General features: G+C 39.2%; 1 protein-coding gene across 1 annotated transcript in view; it reads right to left on the bottom strand.

Moving 5' to 3' along the window:
* Window positions 1-12,965: 12,965 nt before the first annotated feature.
* The window catches only part of itga8 (integrin, alpha 8), a 208,356-nt gene continuing 204,753 nt past the window's right edge, over window positions 12,966-16,568 (bottom strand). Inside the window, exon 29 of the mRNA XM_048607871.1 lies at window positions 12,966-14,443. Coding sequence (XP_048463828.1) covers window positions 14,357-14,443 — 87 coding nt within the window. The 3' untranslated portion in view covers window positions 12,966-14,356. The remainder of the gene's footprint in view (window positions 14,444-16,568) is intronic.

A 16,568-nucleotide genomic window follows, 5' to 3' on the forward strand; every position in this document is an offset into this window, starting at 1 on the left:
TTTGTACAGTTGCGGTAAGACTTCCCTACTCCAACCCCCTGGAAATAAGGGCCAACATTTCATTAACCATCCTGATTACCTGGTGAAGCTGTGTGCTAGCTTTCTGTGTTTTGCGTACAAGTACCCCCAAGTCCCTTTGTATTGCAGCTTTCTGCAGTTCTTCCCTGTTTAAATAAAATTCTGTTCTTTTGTTCTCTGTTCCAAAATGAACAATTTCATATTTTCCCACATTATACTCCATTTGCCAACCTTTTGCTCACTTATTTAACCTGTGTAAAACAAATTCTGGAGGATGAAGTGTGTGTGAGCTATTGAGTAGAGGTATTGCGTGCAATATTGAGGTAGGAAGTCCATGAGTGTTGATGAGACTTGATGAGACTACATTGGCCAAGTCAGAGTAAGTCTGAGGTAGTAGAAAGAAGATGGTAGCGCTTATATTTGCAGAGTGCAGATGATCATTGACTTTTCTCCTGCATGGCTATGTGTTCCATCTGACCCTGGAAGCGGCACTGATCTGGGCCACTATCTCTGTCCAGCAAAGGTGTGTTTGCTGCCTTGGCCTCTTCTGTTAAGCTGTTGGGTTGAAGATGACCTTCTGCTTAACCACCAAACCACCAGGACCATAGCTCCTGATCTGGAAGCAGGGTGCCAGCTTCCCTTTCAAATAGATTACTTGTTTCCTAAGAGGACAATGCATGCAGTAACAGAACCAGAAATTGGTGGAGAAACTTAGCAGCTCTGGCTGCACTTGTGGACAGAAAACAGAGTCAATGTTTTGGGTCCGGAGATCCTCCTTCAGAACTGTTCTGATGAGAAGGGTCACTGGACCTGGAACATACTGTTTTTGTTTCAGATTTCCAGCATCAGTTGTGAAGGGGGGGTCTCTGGACCCAAAACATTGACTCTGCTTTCTGTCCACATGTGCATTTTTTGTTTAGTGCATGTGAAGTTCCTGGTTTCTAGCATCTCATGTGGTGTGCATTTGGATTTTAATATGGCACTTGTGGCTTGTGCACTGGAGGGTCCTGATAGCAGCTGGAATTTTGCCTCTTTTGCCACATGGTTACATGAGACCGACACCAAAGAGGCCAGTTGCATATTTAATGAGGTGATGAGAGGAAGACAGCACAAGAAAAGTCACAGAAAAGTTATGGAACATCCACCATGAAGCTCCCTGAAAATAACTCAGCCTAACAATTGGAAAATCCAGCCTAAAGTCTATCACTAAAGATGTCAAATTCCTGGACTTCCTCCCTAATGGCATTTTGGGTCAACCCACAGCACATGGATTGCAGCAGTTCAAGAAGGCAGCTCACCACCACCTTCTCAAGGGCAATGAGGTATGGGCAACAAATGCTGGCCAACCACTGATGCCCATATCCCACAAACAAATAAATTTTAAAAATGTAGCAAGGTGCAATACAGATGTTAGTAGATCTAGACAGAGAGAACTGGTGCACTAATCATGAGAAAATGTCAAGGATTGACATAAGGGGTTTTGTGTTGTTGAATTGTGTTTTGTATGTAGGCATTGGCTGCTCCTAATATTGGATTGACAAGAATTGCTTAGTGGAAGGATGGCATTCAATTTTAGTTGAGGAAACATGCTAGATTTGAATATACTGTTTGTATAGTGTTGAGAGTAGCAGAAGTAATTTGGAATAAAGTGATGGCCATTTATGGTGGAAGAAGCTAAAAGTGGTTAGAGGAAGGTATAGGAATGGAGTGGAAAATATGGGTGATTGTTGGAGGAGATATTAAAAATAAGTTAAAGGGTGAGTGCAATTTGACACATAGAGTAGAAGCTGGCAGAAGAGGGGGGGGAAGGGGAAGTATAGCTTTTAGGGTAGAGGATTTTGTTCAGGAACATTGAGTGGTAAGGATTTGGAAGACATTTGCATTCATGCAGGAATAGCAAAAAAACAGGAAGTAAAGAGATCATTTCTTTTAATTCCATCAAGGATGTGGGCTTCACTGGCTGGGTCAGCATTTATTGTCATCCCTGATTACCCTCGAGAAAGTGGTGGTCAACTGCCTTCTTGAACCACTTGTCAGCTCAAGCCTGGATGTTGTCCAGTTAGATGAATATAAAAATGAACTGCTTCAATATCTGAGGAGTTGTGAATGGTGCTGAACATTGTGCAATCATCAGTGAACATCCCCATTTCTGACCTTATGATGAATGGAAGGTCATTGATGAAGCAGCTGAAGACAGTTGGGCCTAGGACAGTATCCTGAGGGACTCCTGCAGCATAACAGGTACTGGAAAGGAAAGGTGGGACTGTGAGTTACTGAATGTGATTGTGGTGTTTGAATGTGAAACACAAATAGGAGGTTGGTGTTACGGTCCTCATTAAACATTGTAAGTGTACAAGATCTGTGTGTTTTTAAGGATGAGAAAATATCAAATATTAGGTTATGCTTTCTTGTAAATGTCTTTGACAACCTACTTCTCATGTGATCTCTGTCTGTTCTTGATTGTTTTCAGTCCATTAATTCCTGTGTCTATCTCCTTCTCCTTTTAATTAGGGTTGATTTGATCAGAGAATTGCTACAATGTGGAAGCAGGCCATTCGGCCTATTGAGCCCACACCAACCCTTTGAAGAGCGTCACACGCAGACCCACCCCAACCCTGTATTTCCCATGGCTAATGCACCTAACCTACATATCCTTAGACACTATGCATAATTTAGCATGGCCAAGCCACCTCGCCTGCACATTTTTGGACCGTGGGAGGAAACCAGAGCACCCGGAAGAAACCCATACAGACATGAGGAGAATGTGTAAACTTTGCACAGACAGTTGCCGGAGGATAAGATTGAACCTGAGTACCCTGGTGCTTTGAGGCAGCTGTGCTAACCACTGAGCCACTGTGCTGCCCTAGCTATTCCTTTAAGCTTTCATAAGCTGTGTCCATCCCTTGACCTCAAACACATCCCACCATTCCACCATCCCTCAGTGTTTCTCACTCATTTGATCTATTTCAATAGACCTGCTCTCTCACTCCCTGAGCTTGCTATGATTTCCTTTCTCTTTCGACCCTTAATCCCTCTCCATTGGCCCCTCTTTCCTTATGTTTCACCAGTCTCAGTTGCATAAAATGTTTGTCCCAGCTCTATTTGTATTCTCCCCTTTCCTCAACTTTTACTTGTTGTCAGGGCTGGATGGGTACTCGGAATAAACTATCTCAAAGTCCTAGAGGACCATTCACGATAGATCTACCGATGAAATGAAATCACTCTGGCTCTATATAGAATAAACTATTGTACTTTCTAGCTGCCGAGCCTGGCACAATTTTTTTGCATTCTGACATGTGAATTGGGACTTTAGAGCGGTATCCAAGATGACTGGTTTTCTTATTCCATCTGATTCTGGGGTCATGAACTTGCATCTCCCACTCGAATGCACCACCTAAGAACCAACATTCATCTTGATTGATGGCTTCACAAGTGATCATCAGTAACTGGTACTTCAAAGTTTACTTTCATTCTGGGTTATATGTCAAGACCTTCTCCACCCATTCACACAAATAAACTTTGAGACCAGTGTAGATGGGTCAGAGTTTTACAAGCTTGGAAAGTAATTAAAACTAGCAAGTCCTTAGCTTGGCTTTGGCAGACTTTCTTGGAAATTCAGATGATGTGCAGTTGGAGTCAAACTATTTGAGATATGGCTGTCATTGAGTAGATTAATACATATCACCTGTTCACAATTGCCATTGAGAAGTTGGTGGTGAGCTGCCTTTTCCAATAGATTGTTTGGTGTATGCACACTGACAATGATGTTCGGAAGGAATTACAGGATTTTGACCAAGTGGTACTGTAGGAATACGACGTATTTCCAAGCCAGTATTGTGTGTAGCTAGGAAGGGAGCTTAAAGGTTGTGGTGTTCTCATATATGTAGTGATGGTTAATTTGTAAGGTACTAATGGAGGAGCCTGGGTGAATTGCTACAGTGCATCTTGTAAATGGTTCACATTGTTGCCATGATAGCAGTCAGTGATGGTAATGCACCGAATGTGAAGAGACTTTTTTTAATCATGAAAGACTCTCCTTCTCAACCTTTCCTCTCACCTGCAATGTGGTGACCCTCTGGTTAAACCATCACCAATTGTCTCTCTCTCTCTAACAGCCTATCATCTCATAGGGCTACAGCAACTTTATCTTTATTCCATTTAATGGATATTATGTTCTGCTATCAGAAGACAGTTAATGGCATGCACATATAAGTGTGTTGTATGCAGTAATCTTGTTATTTTTTGCAACAATTTGCTGGAAAGTTCTTGTTTGGCATTATGAATGATACATTATTTAGCTCCAGGATCTCCAATAATGGTAATAAAATCTGAAAATATCCATTTCATGCAATCATAGTGTCATATCAAAAGGCTTTTCCCTTCAACTGTTTGCAGTCAGCAAAATAATAATTGTAATCAATCCGACAGTGCTTGCAAAAGTCAGAACATAATGTCTAATGTAAGATGTGATTTTGTGATCGGGTAGCACTTGCTGAACAATCCTGATTGTCTTACAAATTACACTAACAGCCAATTTAAGATAATCAGTTGAGCTCACAATGTGACTCAGTGATGCTTGAAAGAAGCTGCATAAATTCAACACCGGGACCTGTCCTCTGTGGGAAATAAAAGACATATGGAGCCATTGCATCTTTCTTTAATTATTCAAAAACATGATGGACAATAGTTCCCAGGTACATTCCCCATGGTAACATCTCAATCAATCAGAATTGACATACCAACCAATCAGCATCTTTTTCTCATGCAATTCAAATTGTTGATCCCTTTGAAATTTGGCATTCTTGCATCTGCCCTGATCTGGTCTAAGATGAAAAACTTCAACAGTGTGTCTCATTTTTCAGCAATACTCATGTTCTGTACTACCAAGTGACTAACCTTAGAAAACCAACTATAACTTTTATTTATGCTGCATCTGTGACGTAGAGAAAGTTCTGATGGTGCCATGGTAGAGGAGACAATTGCACACCTGTGTCAAAGAAATGAGTTATACTCTGAATGACTGAAGAAGAGTCCTGACCCGAAACATCAACTTTCCTGCTCCTCTGATGCTGCCTGACCTGCTATGTTCCTCCAGCTCCACACTGTGTTATCTCAGATTCCAGCATCTGCAGTTCTTGCTATACTCAGCATGACTCATATGTTTTTGAAGACTGTTTAAAGAAGAGTGTAAAAATTGGAAAGGGAGATGAGAGTTTGAAGGGTTTAAAGGGAGATCTGTCTGTGAAGGAATTTAAACATAATGATGCAAATTTTAAATTGAGATGTTAGTATTACTGAGAATCGATTAATATCAGGAAGCACGGGGGTCAGTGGAACTGACTGGGGAGATAGGAACGTGTGCAATTGAGTTTTCAATGAGCTGAAGTTATACCCAATCAAGTGATAAAAGGGCATTGATGCAGTCAAAGTATGCAGATGCTTGACAAGTTACTAAGAAATTATTTTACATGGTAAGAGATATGGAGAAACAGCCACTCTATTATAGCAAACCCAAAAAGCTAAGCAACCTGGTGAATTGTTATTTCACAAAATGAAGCCACAGCAAAGAATGATCTGAAGCACTTCATGAGGCAGATTGCTTGCTGATACTGAGATCTGAGATCTCTTTTCCCACACCCTAGATAATGATCTAAGGTCTAATTCCCATGGGGAACATTCTCTAATGTCTATTCCTTTAAGAACTTTAAGAATGCATTCTATCATTCCATCAAATCATCTTCCTCTTTCCCACGCCCCAAGTAATGCTCCCATGTTCCTTTTGAACAGCAGAGATCACAATATGCCACTTCCACCAGTTTAAATTAATGTTATAATGAAAAAATAACCTCTTTCTTCCTGTTTGTCTTAAACTCCTTTTAATTTTCTTCCACAATTTTGATTTCTTTGTTTCACATTTATTAACATGTTAACACAGATTTTTGTTTTCCCATTTAAATGAACGAATTTTATTCCTTGCGAACAAAGGATCAGGAGGCATTCTATTTTCAGGCTGCTGTCTGTGCAACTTTAGTTCTTGTTAAATGTAGGAGTAATATTCCCCTTTCTTCTCATCAGACCATTGCCTCATCTTTACCTATCTTCCAAAACGACATCCCAACTTCTGCCAAGAAACTAATGGCTGTCCTGTTACCAAGCCTCGTAAAATGTTCTGACCTGGGCAGCCACCAGGGGAGGTGCAAGAGCTGTCTGAGTAAAGCACTTCCCGTAATTTTCCTCTTCCCCAGGTATTCAGCCAGAACACATCACGGCCCTGAAATTATACTGTGCAACATTACATTGTATTAAGCTGCCTACAGGATATAAAAGGACTTAATTCAAGAGGACACTATGTTTCAAGGGATATATAATAAATTGCAGTTCCAGTTTCAGATTTAAAGTCCACAATTATTTACAGCTATAAATGATCCATGAGAAGGAATTCAATCACAGAACATTACTTTTAACTAGGGAGACTTCTATTGATTCCAATGGGGCAGACAGGGCTTGTGCAATCCGTAAAGTTATTTCTCCCAAGATTTTCTATCCTCGTGCCAATAGAAAAAAATACTCTGTAGTATGGACATTAGCAAATGTCTATGAAAAGTAAACCAGTTTATAAAGCATTTTAAAACTGTCACTGAGAAATATGTTGCTAAAGGTTTAAATATCAATTGGCTGTCATGCCATTATAGTTCTTGTTTGTAACGTAGGAGTAAAATGCCCACTTCTTTTCATCAGACCCTTACCTGCATCCAGCTTTAATGGAATAATATAGTAGAAAACAAATACTTGGCTAATTTCTTCTTATTTTATGCAATGTGTGTTCCTGTGGTTTGGAGACAAGTGGATTATGTAAAAATATGTCACAGTACCATCTTCAGCTGCTCCATCAATCAGGTCAGAAGGAGGGCATTTCCAGGATGCCAACTTGTAACTAGTGGAGTTCCACAAAGATTGATGTCACAATGTCGTAGAGGTCTACAGCACATTAAGCCCATTAAGTCTGTGCCAGTCATAAACAACCACCGAACTATTCTAATCCCATTTGCCAGCACTTGGTCCCTAGCCTTGTATGTCTTTGCATTGCAAGTGCACATTTTATGTAATGAGGATTTCTGTGTCTACCATGCTTACAGGCAGTGAGCTCCAGATTCCCACCACCCTCTGAGTGAAAAAAATGCCATCCTCTCTAAATCTCCTACCCTGTATCTTAACTCTATGTCCATTGGTCATTGGTCCTTCCACCAAGGGTAAAAGTTGTTTCCTGTCTCCATTGTCTATGCCCTTCATAATTTTATACATTTCAATCATGACACTCTCAGTCTCTCTGCTTCAGAAAAACCACGCCAGTCTATCCAGGCTCTCTTATAACTAAAACTTTCCACCAGGCAACGTTCTGGTAAATCTCCTCTGTGCCCTCTCCAGTGCAATCACATCCCTCCTGTAATATGGATTCTAGAACAGCACACAATACTCCAGTCCTCTGGCACCCCTCCGTCAGAGAGGAAATAAAAATTATTGCCATGGCCCCAACTATTTCACCCCTTGCCTCACTCAACAGCCTGAGTTACTTGTCATCCAGCCCTAGAAATTTCACTGCTTTTGATCCTGCCAGATCACTCAAAACCACCTCTCTGTCTATGCTAATTTCTTCAAGTATATCTCAATCCTTCTCCCTGACTTCTATCATTGTCCCTGTCACATGTGAACACTAACACAAAATATTTATTTAGAGCCCTATTGACATCCTCTGCCTCCACACACAAATTACCACTTCGTTAATGGGCCCTGCTCTTTTCCTAGTTATCCTTTTACATTTAATGTACTTGAAAAATGACTTAAGGTTTTCCTTTTCTTTCTGCCATTATTCTTTCATGCCCCCATTTTGCTCTTCTAATTTTCTTTTTAAGTTTCCCCTTGCACACTTTGTACTCTTTTAGGTCTTCTGCCATTTTGAGTCCTTGGTGTCTGTCAAATGCCTTCCTTTTTCTCTATCCAATCATATACATCCGTCGACATCCATGGTTCGCTGAATTTGTTGGTCCAACCCTTTATCTTTATTGGAACGTTAGCCCCCTACTCTCCCTATTTCTTTCTTGAATGTGTCCCAATGCTCTGACATTTGCCTAAAGGTGTCTGCTCCCAAATTGTATCTGATCTGACTAAAATTTGCCCTCCTCCATTTTAGAACTTTGAATTCAGGCCCATCCTTGTCCTCTTCCATCACAATCTTGAATCTAACAAGATTTTTAGATTCTGATAAACCCACTGATACTTCAGCCACTTGCCTGGCTTCATTACCTAAAATTAAGTCCAGGACCACTCCCTGTCTTGTAGGGCCTTCTAAATAATAGTTTAAAAAGCTCTCCTGGATACAGTTTAAGAATTCTGCTCGCACTAAACCTTTCACACTGTGACTACCTCAGATAATGTTGGGGAAGTTGAAGTTGAAGTCCCCTATTACTTATACACTTCCTGAAATTTGCCTACATGTCTGTTATTCTATTCCCATTGGACTGTTAAGGGGCCTGTCATACATTTCCAGCAATGTGATTGCTCTTTTTTGGTTTTTAGCTTTTACCTATGTGGCTTTCATTCTAAGATGCTATCCCTCCTTACTGCTGTAATTGATTCCCTGATCAATATTGTAACACTCCTTCCTTTTTAACCTCCTTCTCTGTCTTGCCTGAAGATCCCCTATTGTGGAATATCGAGCTGCTAATCCTGCCCTCTTTCAACAATGTCTCAGAGACAGCAATGACATCATTGAATTTGTGCTTTCCACTCATCTGCCTTGTTTGTCAGACTTCTTGTATACCATCCAACCTTGTCAAATTCCCTGTGACTTAAATGGCCTATAATTTCTAGCCTTCTTGACTCACTTGCTGTCTCTTCTGACTGTGGTCATTCATCTCCCACTGTTGAACATTCTTTCTGGATCCCACCCACTGCTAATTTAGTTTAAAACCTCCCCAACAGCATGACCAAACCTCCCCACAAGGATGCTGAAGGAAGTTCAGGTGCAATCTGTCCACCTTGTACAGGTCGCAAAACAGTCCAATGTCCCAGAAATCCCTCCCTCCTGTACCATCTGTCCAGCCACACATTCATCCGGACTAACCTCCTATTTCTATACTCTCTAGCACATGGCACCAGAAGTAATTAGGATTACTAGGTTTATACCTTTTGGGTACTGCTTTTAAACTACTTCCTAGCTCCCTAAACTCTACTTGCAAGAACTCATTTCTTTTCCACTATGTCAATGGTAGCAACGTGTATCATGATCTCTGTTCGTTTGCACTTCCTCTTCAGAATGCCTTGTAGCTGTTTACTGACATCCCTGACCCTGGTACCAGGGAGGCAACATACCATTCTGGAGTCTCTTTTGCAGACACAGTAATGTCTGTCTGTTCTCTTTATAATCCAAGGCCTACCACTAAAGCCCCATTGTTCTCCCTCTCCCTTTCTGCAGCAGACTTCCCTAAGGGACCATGAAGTGTGCTGCCACTCCTTTCCCCTGCACAGTCATCTCCCGCAACAGTATTCAAAATGGTATATCTATTAGAAAGGGTGATGGCCACAGGGGATTCCTGCACTACCTGCCTTCCTTTACTCTGACTGGGGGCCACCCATACTCTTTCTGCCTGTTCAATCTTCACTTGTTGTGTGACCACTGAATGTGCAATCCATGAGGTGCTCTGCATTGCAGGTGCTTCGCAATGAATTCACTCGCAGTTCCAGCTCCGAAATACAGTTAGCAAGTCACTGTAGCTGGACACACCTCTTGCACATATAGTCACCAGGGACAACTGAAAACTTCAATAATTTGCCACATAGTACAATAGGAGTACATGACTGATAGAAGCCCCTTAGTTACTCTCTTTTTTTCTTAAACGCTGATGTAAAAATATTATTAACCTACTTCCCTTATGCTTACTTTACTTCCCTTACCCTAACTTTCTTACTTATATTACTTTATTATTTAGACATTGACTTTCACTTGTTCTTGTTGTTTCTCAGTTAATAGCTTCTTCCAAAAAAAATGCAATTTTAAAACCCCAAACCAATCAATACAACACTTCTCTGTGTTGGGGCCACAATTTTATTTGCAATATATATTAATGACTTGATGAGGAAAGTGAATGTACTGGAGCCAAGTTTGTGGATAAAGCAAAAATAGGTAGCAAAGCAAGTGGTGCGGATGACACAGAGTCTGCAAAGGATTATTTAATTGTTAAGCAAGTGGGCAAAAAACTGAGCAAATGGGATATGATGTGGGAAAATGTAAGGCTATGCACTTTGGCAGGAAGAATAGAGGAGTTGAATATGATTTAAATGGAGAAAGACATCAGAAAGCTACAGTACATTTATTATTCCTCATGCATAACTCACAAAATGCTAGCATACAAGTTCAGCATGTGGAAGTGAAGGCAAACAGGATGCTGACCTTTATTTCATAATCCATGACCTTGATGTAAAAACCGATTTGAAATAGGTTCAGTTTTCAACTTCTTAAAATATTTCAAACTTTATTTCAAATATTCCTTCTGGAATCCTTAAATACTGCAATGTATCAGCATGATGCTATTCTGCTGTAAACCCTTCTCCCTACACTATATAGTATTCAGTTGTTTTGATTTCTTTTGCAACTTAGTTCTTTCTGGATACGGGTATTTAAGACATGTAACAGAAACTTAGGTATAGTTCCTCTTGTCCATGAGGTATGTGAGTCGAGCTAACTGCAGAATAGATTCAAATTCTTTTTCATCTAGATTCATGGAAGCTATTAACAATTGGTCTATAAATTAAGTTTATTTAATCTGATTATTCACTACAAATTAAAATAAAATTTATAAAAGTTTCTAATTGCAGAGAACCTTAAGGGTTTCATGTGTTTCACTTTAGTATGGAGGTCCTGTCCATCTACATTAATTATTGCCCATTTCATTAGAATTCCTCATCAAGTCAGATTCGACATTACTCATACAAGGGGTTATTGTGGGTAAAACAACTCATGACCAATCTGGTAACTTTCAATTCTGGGTAGACAAATCCCCAGGACCTGATCATGTGTATCCCAGGACATTTGGGAAGCTAGGGAAGAAATTGCGGGGTTCCTAGCAGAGATATTTGTATCATCTGCAACCATGGGTGAGATGCTGGAAGACTGGAGGGTGGCTAATGTTGTGCTTTTATTTAAGAAAGTCTGCAAGGAAAAGCCAGTGAAGTATAGGCTGGTTAGCCTGATGCCTAAGTTGTTGGAGGAGATTCTGCGAGACAGGGTTTATATGCATTTGGAGAGGCAAGGACTGATTAGAGATTGTCAGCATGGCTTTATGCATGGGAGATCGTGTCTACATGGACTTTAGCAAGGCTTTTGACAAGGTACCACATGGTAGACTAGTTAGGTTAGATCACATAGGATCCAGGGAGACCCAGCCAATTGGATATAAAATTGGCTTGATGCTAGAAGACAGAGGATGGTGGTAGAGGGTTGTTTTTTGGACTGGAGGCCTGTGACCAGCAGTGTTCCGCAGGGATCAGTGCTGGGTCCACTGTTATTTGCCATTTATATAAATGATTTGGATGAGAATACAGGTAGTTTTCCTATAACATGATTGTTGCATTCTTGTGCGACCTCGTGCTATAGAAAATCACATTATAGGGAAATTGCTAAAGAAAATCGGTATATCTGTACAGCATCAAACAGTGTCCACTATTGATCAATCGCGTTACAGTCAATTCGCATTAACAAATCACGCATTGTAGCAGAATTACCTGTATGGGAAGCTTGGTTAGTAAATTTGCAGAAGACACCAAAATTGGAGGTATAGTGGATAATGAAGAAGGTTTATGTAAGAGTACAATGGGATCTTGATCAGCTGGGCCAATGGGTTGAGAAATGGCAGATGGAGTTTAATTTAGATAAATGTGAGGTGTTGCAGTTTGGTAAGACAAACCAGGTCAGGACTTATACAGTTAGTTGTAGGGCCCTGGGGAGTGTTGTACTGGACTGAGTACAGTTCTGGTTGCCCTGCTATAGGAAGGATGTAATTAAATTGGAGACAATGCAGAAAAGATTTACAAAGATGTTACCAGGACTGGAGGGTATGAGTTATCAGGAGAGGCTGAGACTCTTCCCTGCATTATAGGAGGTTGAGGGGTGACCTTATAGAGGTTTACAAAAACATGAGGGGCACAGATAAGGTGAATAGCAAAGATTTTTTCCCTAGGGTAGCGGAGTTCAAAACTAGAGGGCATTGGTTTAAGATGAGAAGGGACAGATTTAAAAAGGACCTGTGGGGGTGACTTTTTCACACAAGAGGATGGTGGAATGAATTACCAGAGAAAGTGATAGATGCAGGTGCAGTTACATCATTTAAAAGACATTTGGACAGGTATATGGATAGGAAAGGTTTGGAGGCCAAACGGAGGCAAATGGGACTAGTTTAGTTTGGGAAACCTGGTCGAGTTGGAATGAATGAGTTGGAAGTTGTTTCCGTGCCGTATGACTGTATGACTATATGACAATAGGATTATCACGGTCACTAGCATGATTTGGCAGCACTCGGAATATCCTAGGATCTGAAAAAATTTGCTGCCTATGTCATTGACCCTTTTGATGCACAATGTTGTCCACCTCACCTGCTCTATGCGTGCCCCTGACCAATAAAACAATAATAGTGACCAAAGAGCAGAGAGGAATACCTGAAACAAAAAAAAGGATGAGGGGAATTTTGAAATTCTAGAGGCCATGAAGAGTACAGGAGCATCCAGTCAGAGGTATCCAATAATATTTTTGGAAACACCAAGAAAAGGGGAAAAGGCTCAATGTTTCAGGGCAGAACTCACAGTATTTACAAGTATTTCACAAATCTGGTATAGAGTGAAGCTCACACTGTTTTTCATCAACAATATATCCATTTTGAAATTAAGGTAAACACACATTCCAGTGTTAACTGTTCAGTTTTATTGGATCTGGATAACAAAAAGTATACCACATGGGTTTATCAAATATACATATAAGTAAATTTTAAATTGGAACATTGGGAGAATTGGATACCTTGCTCCAAATTTCACAAAAATTTACAACCTGATCAGTAACAAGTGATCCTGCATTGTCGAGTCTAACGAAAGCTTCTTGCTATTAGCCATACTGACACAATTATACATTTGCAATATACGTCCGTTGTACAATTGAATCCAATGTGAGAGTGGATATTTTTAAACAGGAAATATTCCAAAGTGGTACATAACATATAGATTTAGCTTTTATACAGAAGCAGAATAATTTTTGTAAATATCTGCAACTTGTGTAAAATGAAAAACTATGATACAAATGAAAGCTGACTGCTGATCACTGAACAGAGGTTATGCAATTCCTCTTTAAAATTTTGTTTGGTTGTAAGATTATTACAACCATAAATCATAGAAAAAACTGATAGAAAAACCTTTATGTAAATTCCACATATGGCTAAATCCCAGTGTAAACATGCTTCAGAAACATATAAATATATATAGAAAATATTGCACGTTTAAAAATCTGTAATTCCCACTCCCAGTGTAGGGTGACATTATGCTTCAAATTGCTTCACATGAAAATGCCTGGATATTGAGTGCAGATCCCTTGGTAAAACCACCCAATGAAGGACAACATTTAATGATTAATGTTGCAATTACCTCCTTTTTGCTCAGACTGTTTGTTCTGATTTAAAAGAAAATAATTTGTTCACAGACACTTTTGTTTTTCACTGAAATCCCTTATCCTTTAATACTACCTTAATTAACAACTCAACAAAAAACAATCAACTCATGATTGCTTTACAAGCGGTCAAGGTCCTTCCGACCCTTTGTATTTCAAAGGAGTTGCCCAAAAAGGAAGGCAATACGTAATTCATGATAAACGGTAGTGCCAATTTAAAACTCTGCACTCATACGACTAATACTATTTTAAAGGTTTCTGGCTATCGACAAAGACTTTATCTAATTGTTTGGAATCAGACACAATTTTGTCCAATTTACAAAGTGCACAGCACTTGCACTTAAAAAGTATACTTCAAGATTAACAGTGTAACTGAAAAATAACAATCTCACTCAGTACTGCAATACAGTATTGAGGCATTCAGTAACGTTATCCTGGCAGAATGTTCGCTGTAAAGTAGCTTGAAGGTGATTGCATAGTCAACAATGGCACTTTCTCTGCTAATTTGTTTTGCGCAAAGTTCATTTTTTTTCTTCTTCATTTTCTGCAAAAGCAAATAGAAGGAAGTAATTTTCAGTGGTGTGAACACATCTTTAGAGTAGCTGGTTAGTGGATTTAGGCAGCTATTGTCAGTCCTCAGGCGTCTGTAGTCTTTTCTGGGTGAAGTTGTTCTCGATCCGTCATGTCATCTTGAGGTGGGCGAGCTCGATCAAAGAAACCAAACTATGGAAACAATGCCAGATTAAATGATAAATTCTCACCACAACAAAGTGATTATGCTCAAAGCATAAGAACTGTAAACTTTAGTTTATGGTTCAGTGTCTAGACACAGTCAGATATATTTTTCTGAACATCAAACAAATTAAACATTGTATAAATGCACATAACAAAGACAAACTTGCAATGCAATAATGCACAACAGCTGGGTTTTAAATGTTTCAGAAAGAGTCTTTTTTACAGTATTTCCTTTCACACAATTAATTTGTTTAATTACCACTGTTTAATTCTTTCCAAACCATTCCAGTTTGCTACTAAATTTTCAAGAAGCTGAAAGAGAAATTGACAATATTTCACAAGACACCAGACTCCAAATTCATACGGTCATAGTTAACAAAATGTTTTTAAGTTTGAGTTATGGGAAATGGCTCTGAAGCCTTTAACCATTAGGTGGCAGACTGGTTATGAGTAGCTGTGATTTTGAACTATCAATACATTGGTAATGCAGATTTAAACTACATATAAATATATCACCTCAGAAGCTGGATTTTTCTATTCATTGTTAATGGTTAGAAAATCTGGATACACTAGGAATTGTGATCTCTATGTGATTCTTATTATGTACAATACTGTGGTCACTATTGTTATTCATGGTAACTGATTAGGCATGTTTTATTCTAATCATGTAGTTGACTTGTTTGAGGAATACGTACGCAATCTTCAAAATGAATCCAAACCAAATGCAGGTTCAGTTCCTTCAGCTCAATTGCAAATTAATAACTCAATGCTTCAACAACCCTACATGAAATTTGAATCAGAGATAGTAGGAACTTCAGATGCTGGAGAATCTGAGATAACAAAATGCAGAGCTGGATGAACACAGCAGGCCAAGCAGCATCATAGGAGCAGGAAGGCTGACGTTTCGGGCCTAGACCCTTCACCAGATCTTTGTAGAATTAGGGTGGTGGTTGAAAAGAAGGCTATTCCAATCTAATTTAGAGAATGTCTTAAAAATAATAACTTTTATGGAAATGTTTTCTTCACATTTCAAAGCCCATCTTCCAGTTGTCAGATTTTTGAAAATGAAAATTCAAAATCAGGCCTTCCCCAAAGCTGCAGGCAAATCCTATAAAGCTTCACCAGCTCCAAGTTAAATGTAGTCTTCTGGTTAAGTTTGAAATGGCCACTACAATTGTGGCCAGTAACAGAAATTATTAATGTGAGGTTTTAGAAGGCCTTTATATTTTAATCTTCCTATTTAATTCAAGGTAAAATGCAGCAAATGACCTCCTACTAGTTCAGTGGTTACAAGCTAATGTGATGTGTTTGCCATGGGGACTGATGTCCTTGGTCACTTTCTATCGAGACCCACTGCCAACTTTCCCATCTAAACAGTGAAAGAAGTAGCTGGTCATGCTTTGTGCAGACTTAGAGAATCTCAGCCAGTCATAGTCAGGTACCTTGGAAACAGGAAGAAAGGTACTGCTGGGTGAAGATACAAGAAGCTAATGTTTTGAGAATGGATTCTCCATTTAAAGAAATTGACTTTGTCGAGTTTGACAAACCGAAATGTTGTCAGATAGTGTCTTGCTACTGGATGTCCATTTGAGAATGCTCGGAGAATTGAAGGAAGTGTTTTTTTTAATCTGGTCTGTGAAAGATGTTCCTCATGTAACAAGAAGAGCATGTTAACTTTAAGAATATAAGACTACATCTCTATTAAGAGAGTGATTTAAGGTATAAACATGGCATAGGAATATTCTTCATGATTTTTAATCCAAGAATGAATACTTGTTCTGTAAATTAGAGTATTGATTATAAATAATGTTATAAATGATATTGATTTGAGTTTGTTTCTTGTAACAAAAGACTTAAAGCTTGAATCTTTGCGCAGTTTCTTAAAATCAGTCACAGGGAATTCAAATCTCATTTTAAAAGTTATCTATCTCTAATACGATTCCAACAATTTGGGAGCTACTGTGAGTGCAAATCCAGAGGCTTGAAATGATTAAATTGGAATATATTCATGTTTAAACAAACAAGATTTCACTTTTAATTTTGATCAATGTATCTTTTTCATACAGAGGGTGGTTCGTATGTGGAATGAACTGCCAGATGAAGTGGTAGATGC

Source organism: Rhincodon typus, chromosome 2 (assembly GCF_021869965.1).
Source record: "Rhincodon typus isolate 14 chromosome 2, sRhiTyp1.1, whole genome shotgun sequence".
NCBI classification, from domain to species: domain Eukaryota; kingdom Metazoa; phylum Chordata; class Chondrichthyes; order Orectolobiformes; family Rhincodontidae; genus Rhincodon; species Rhincodon typus.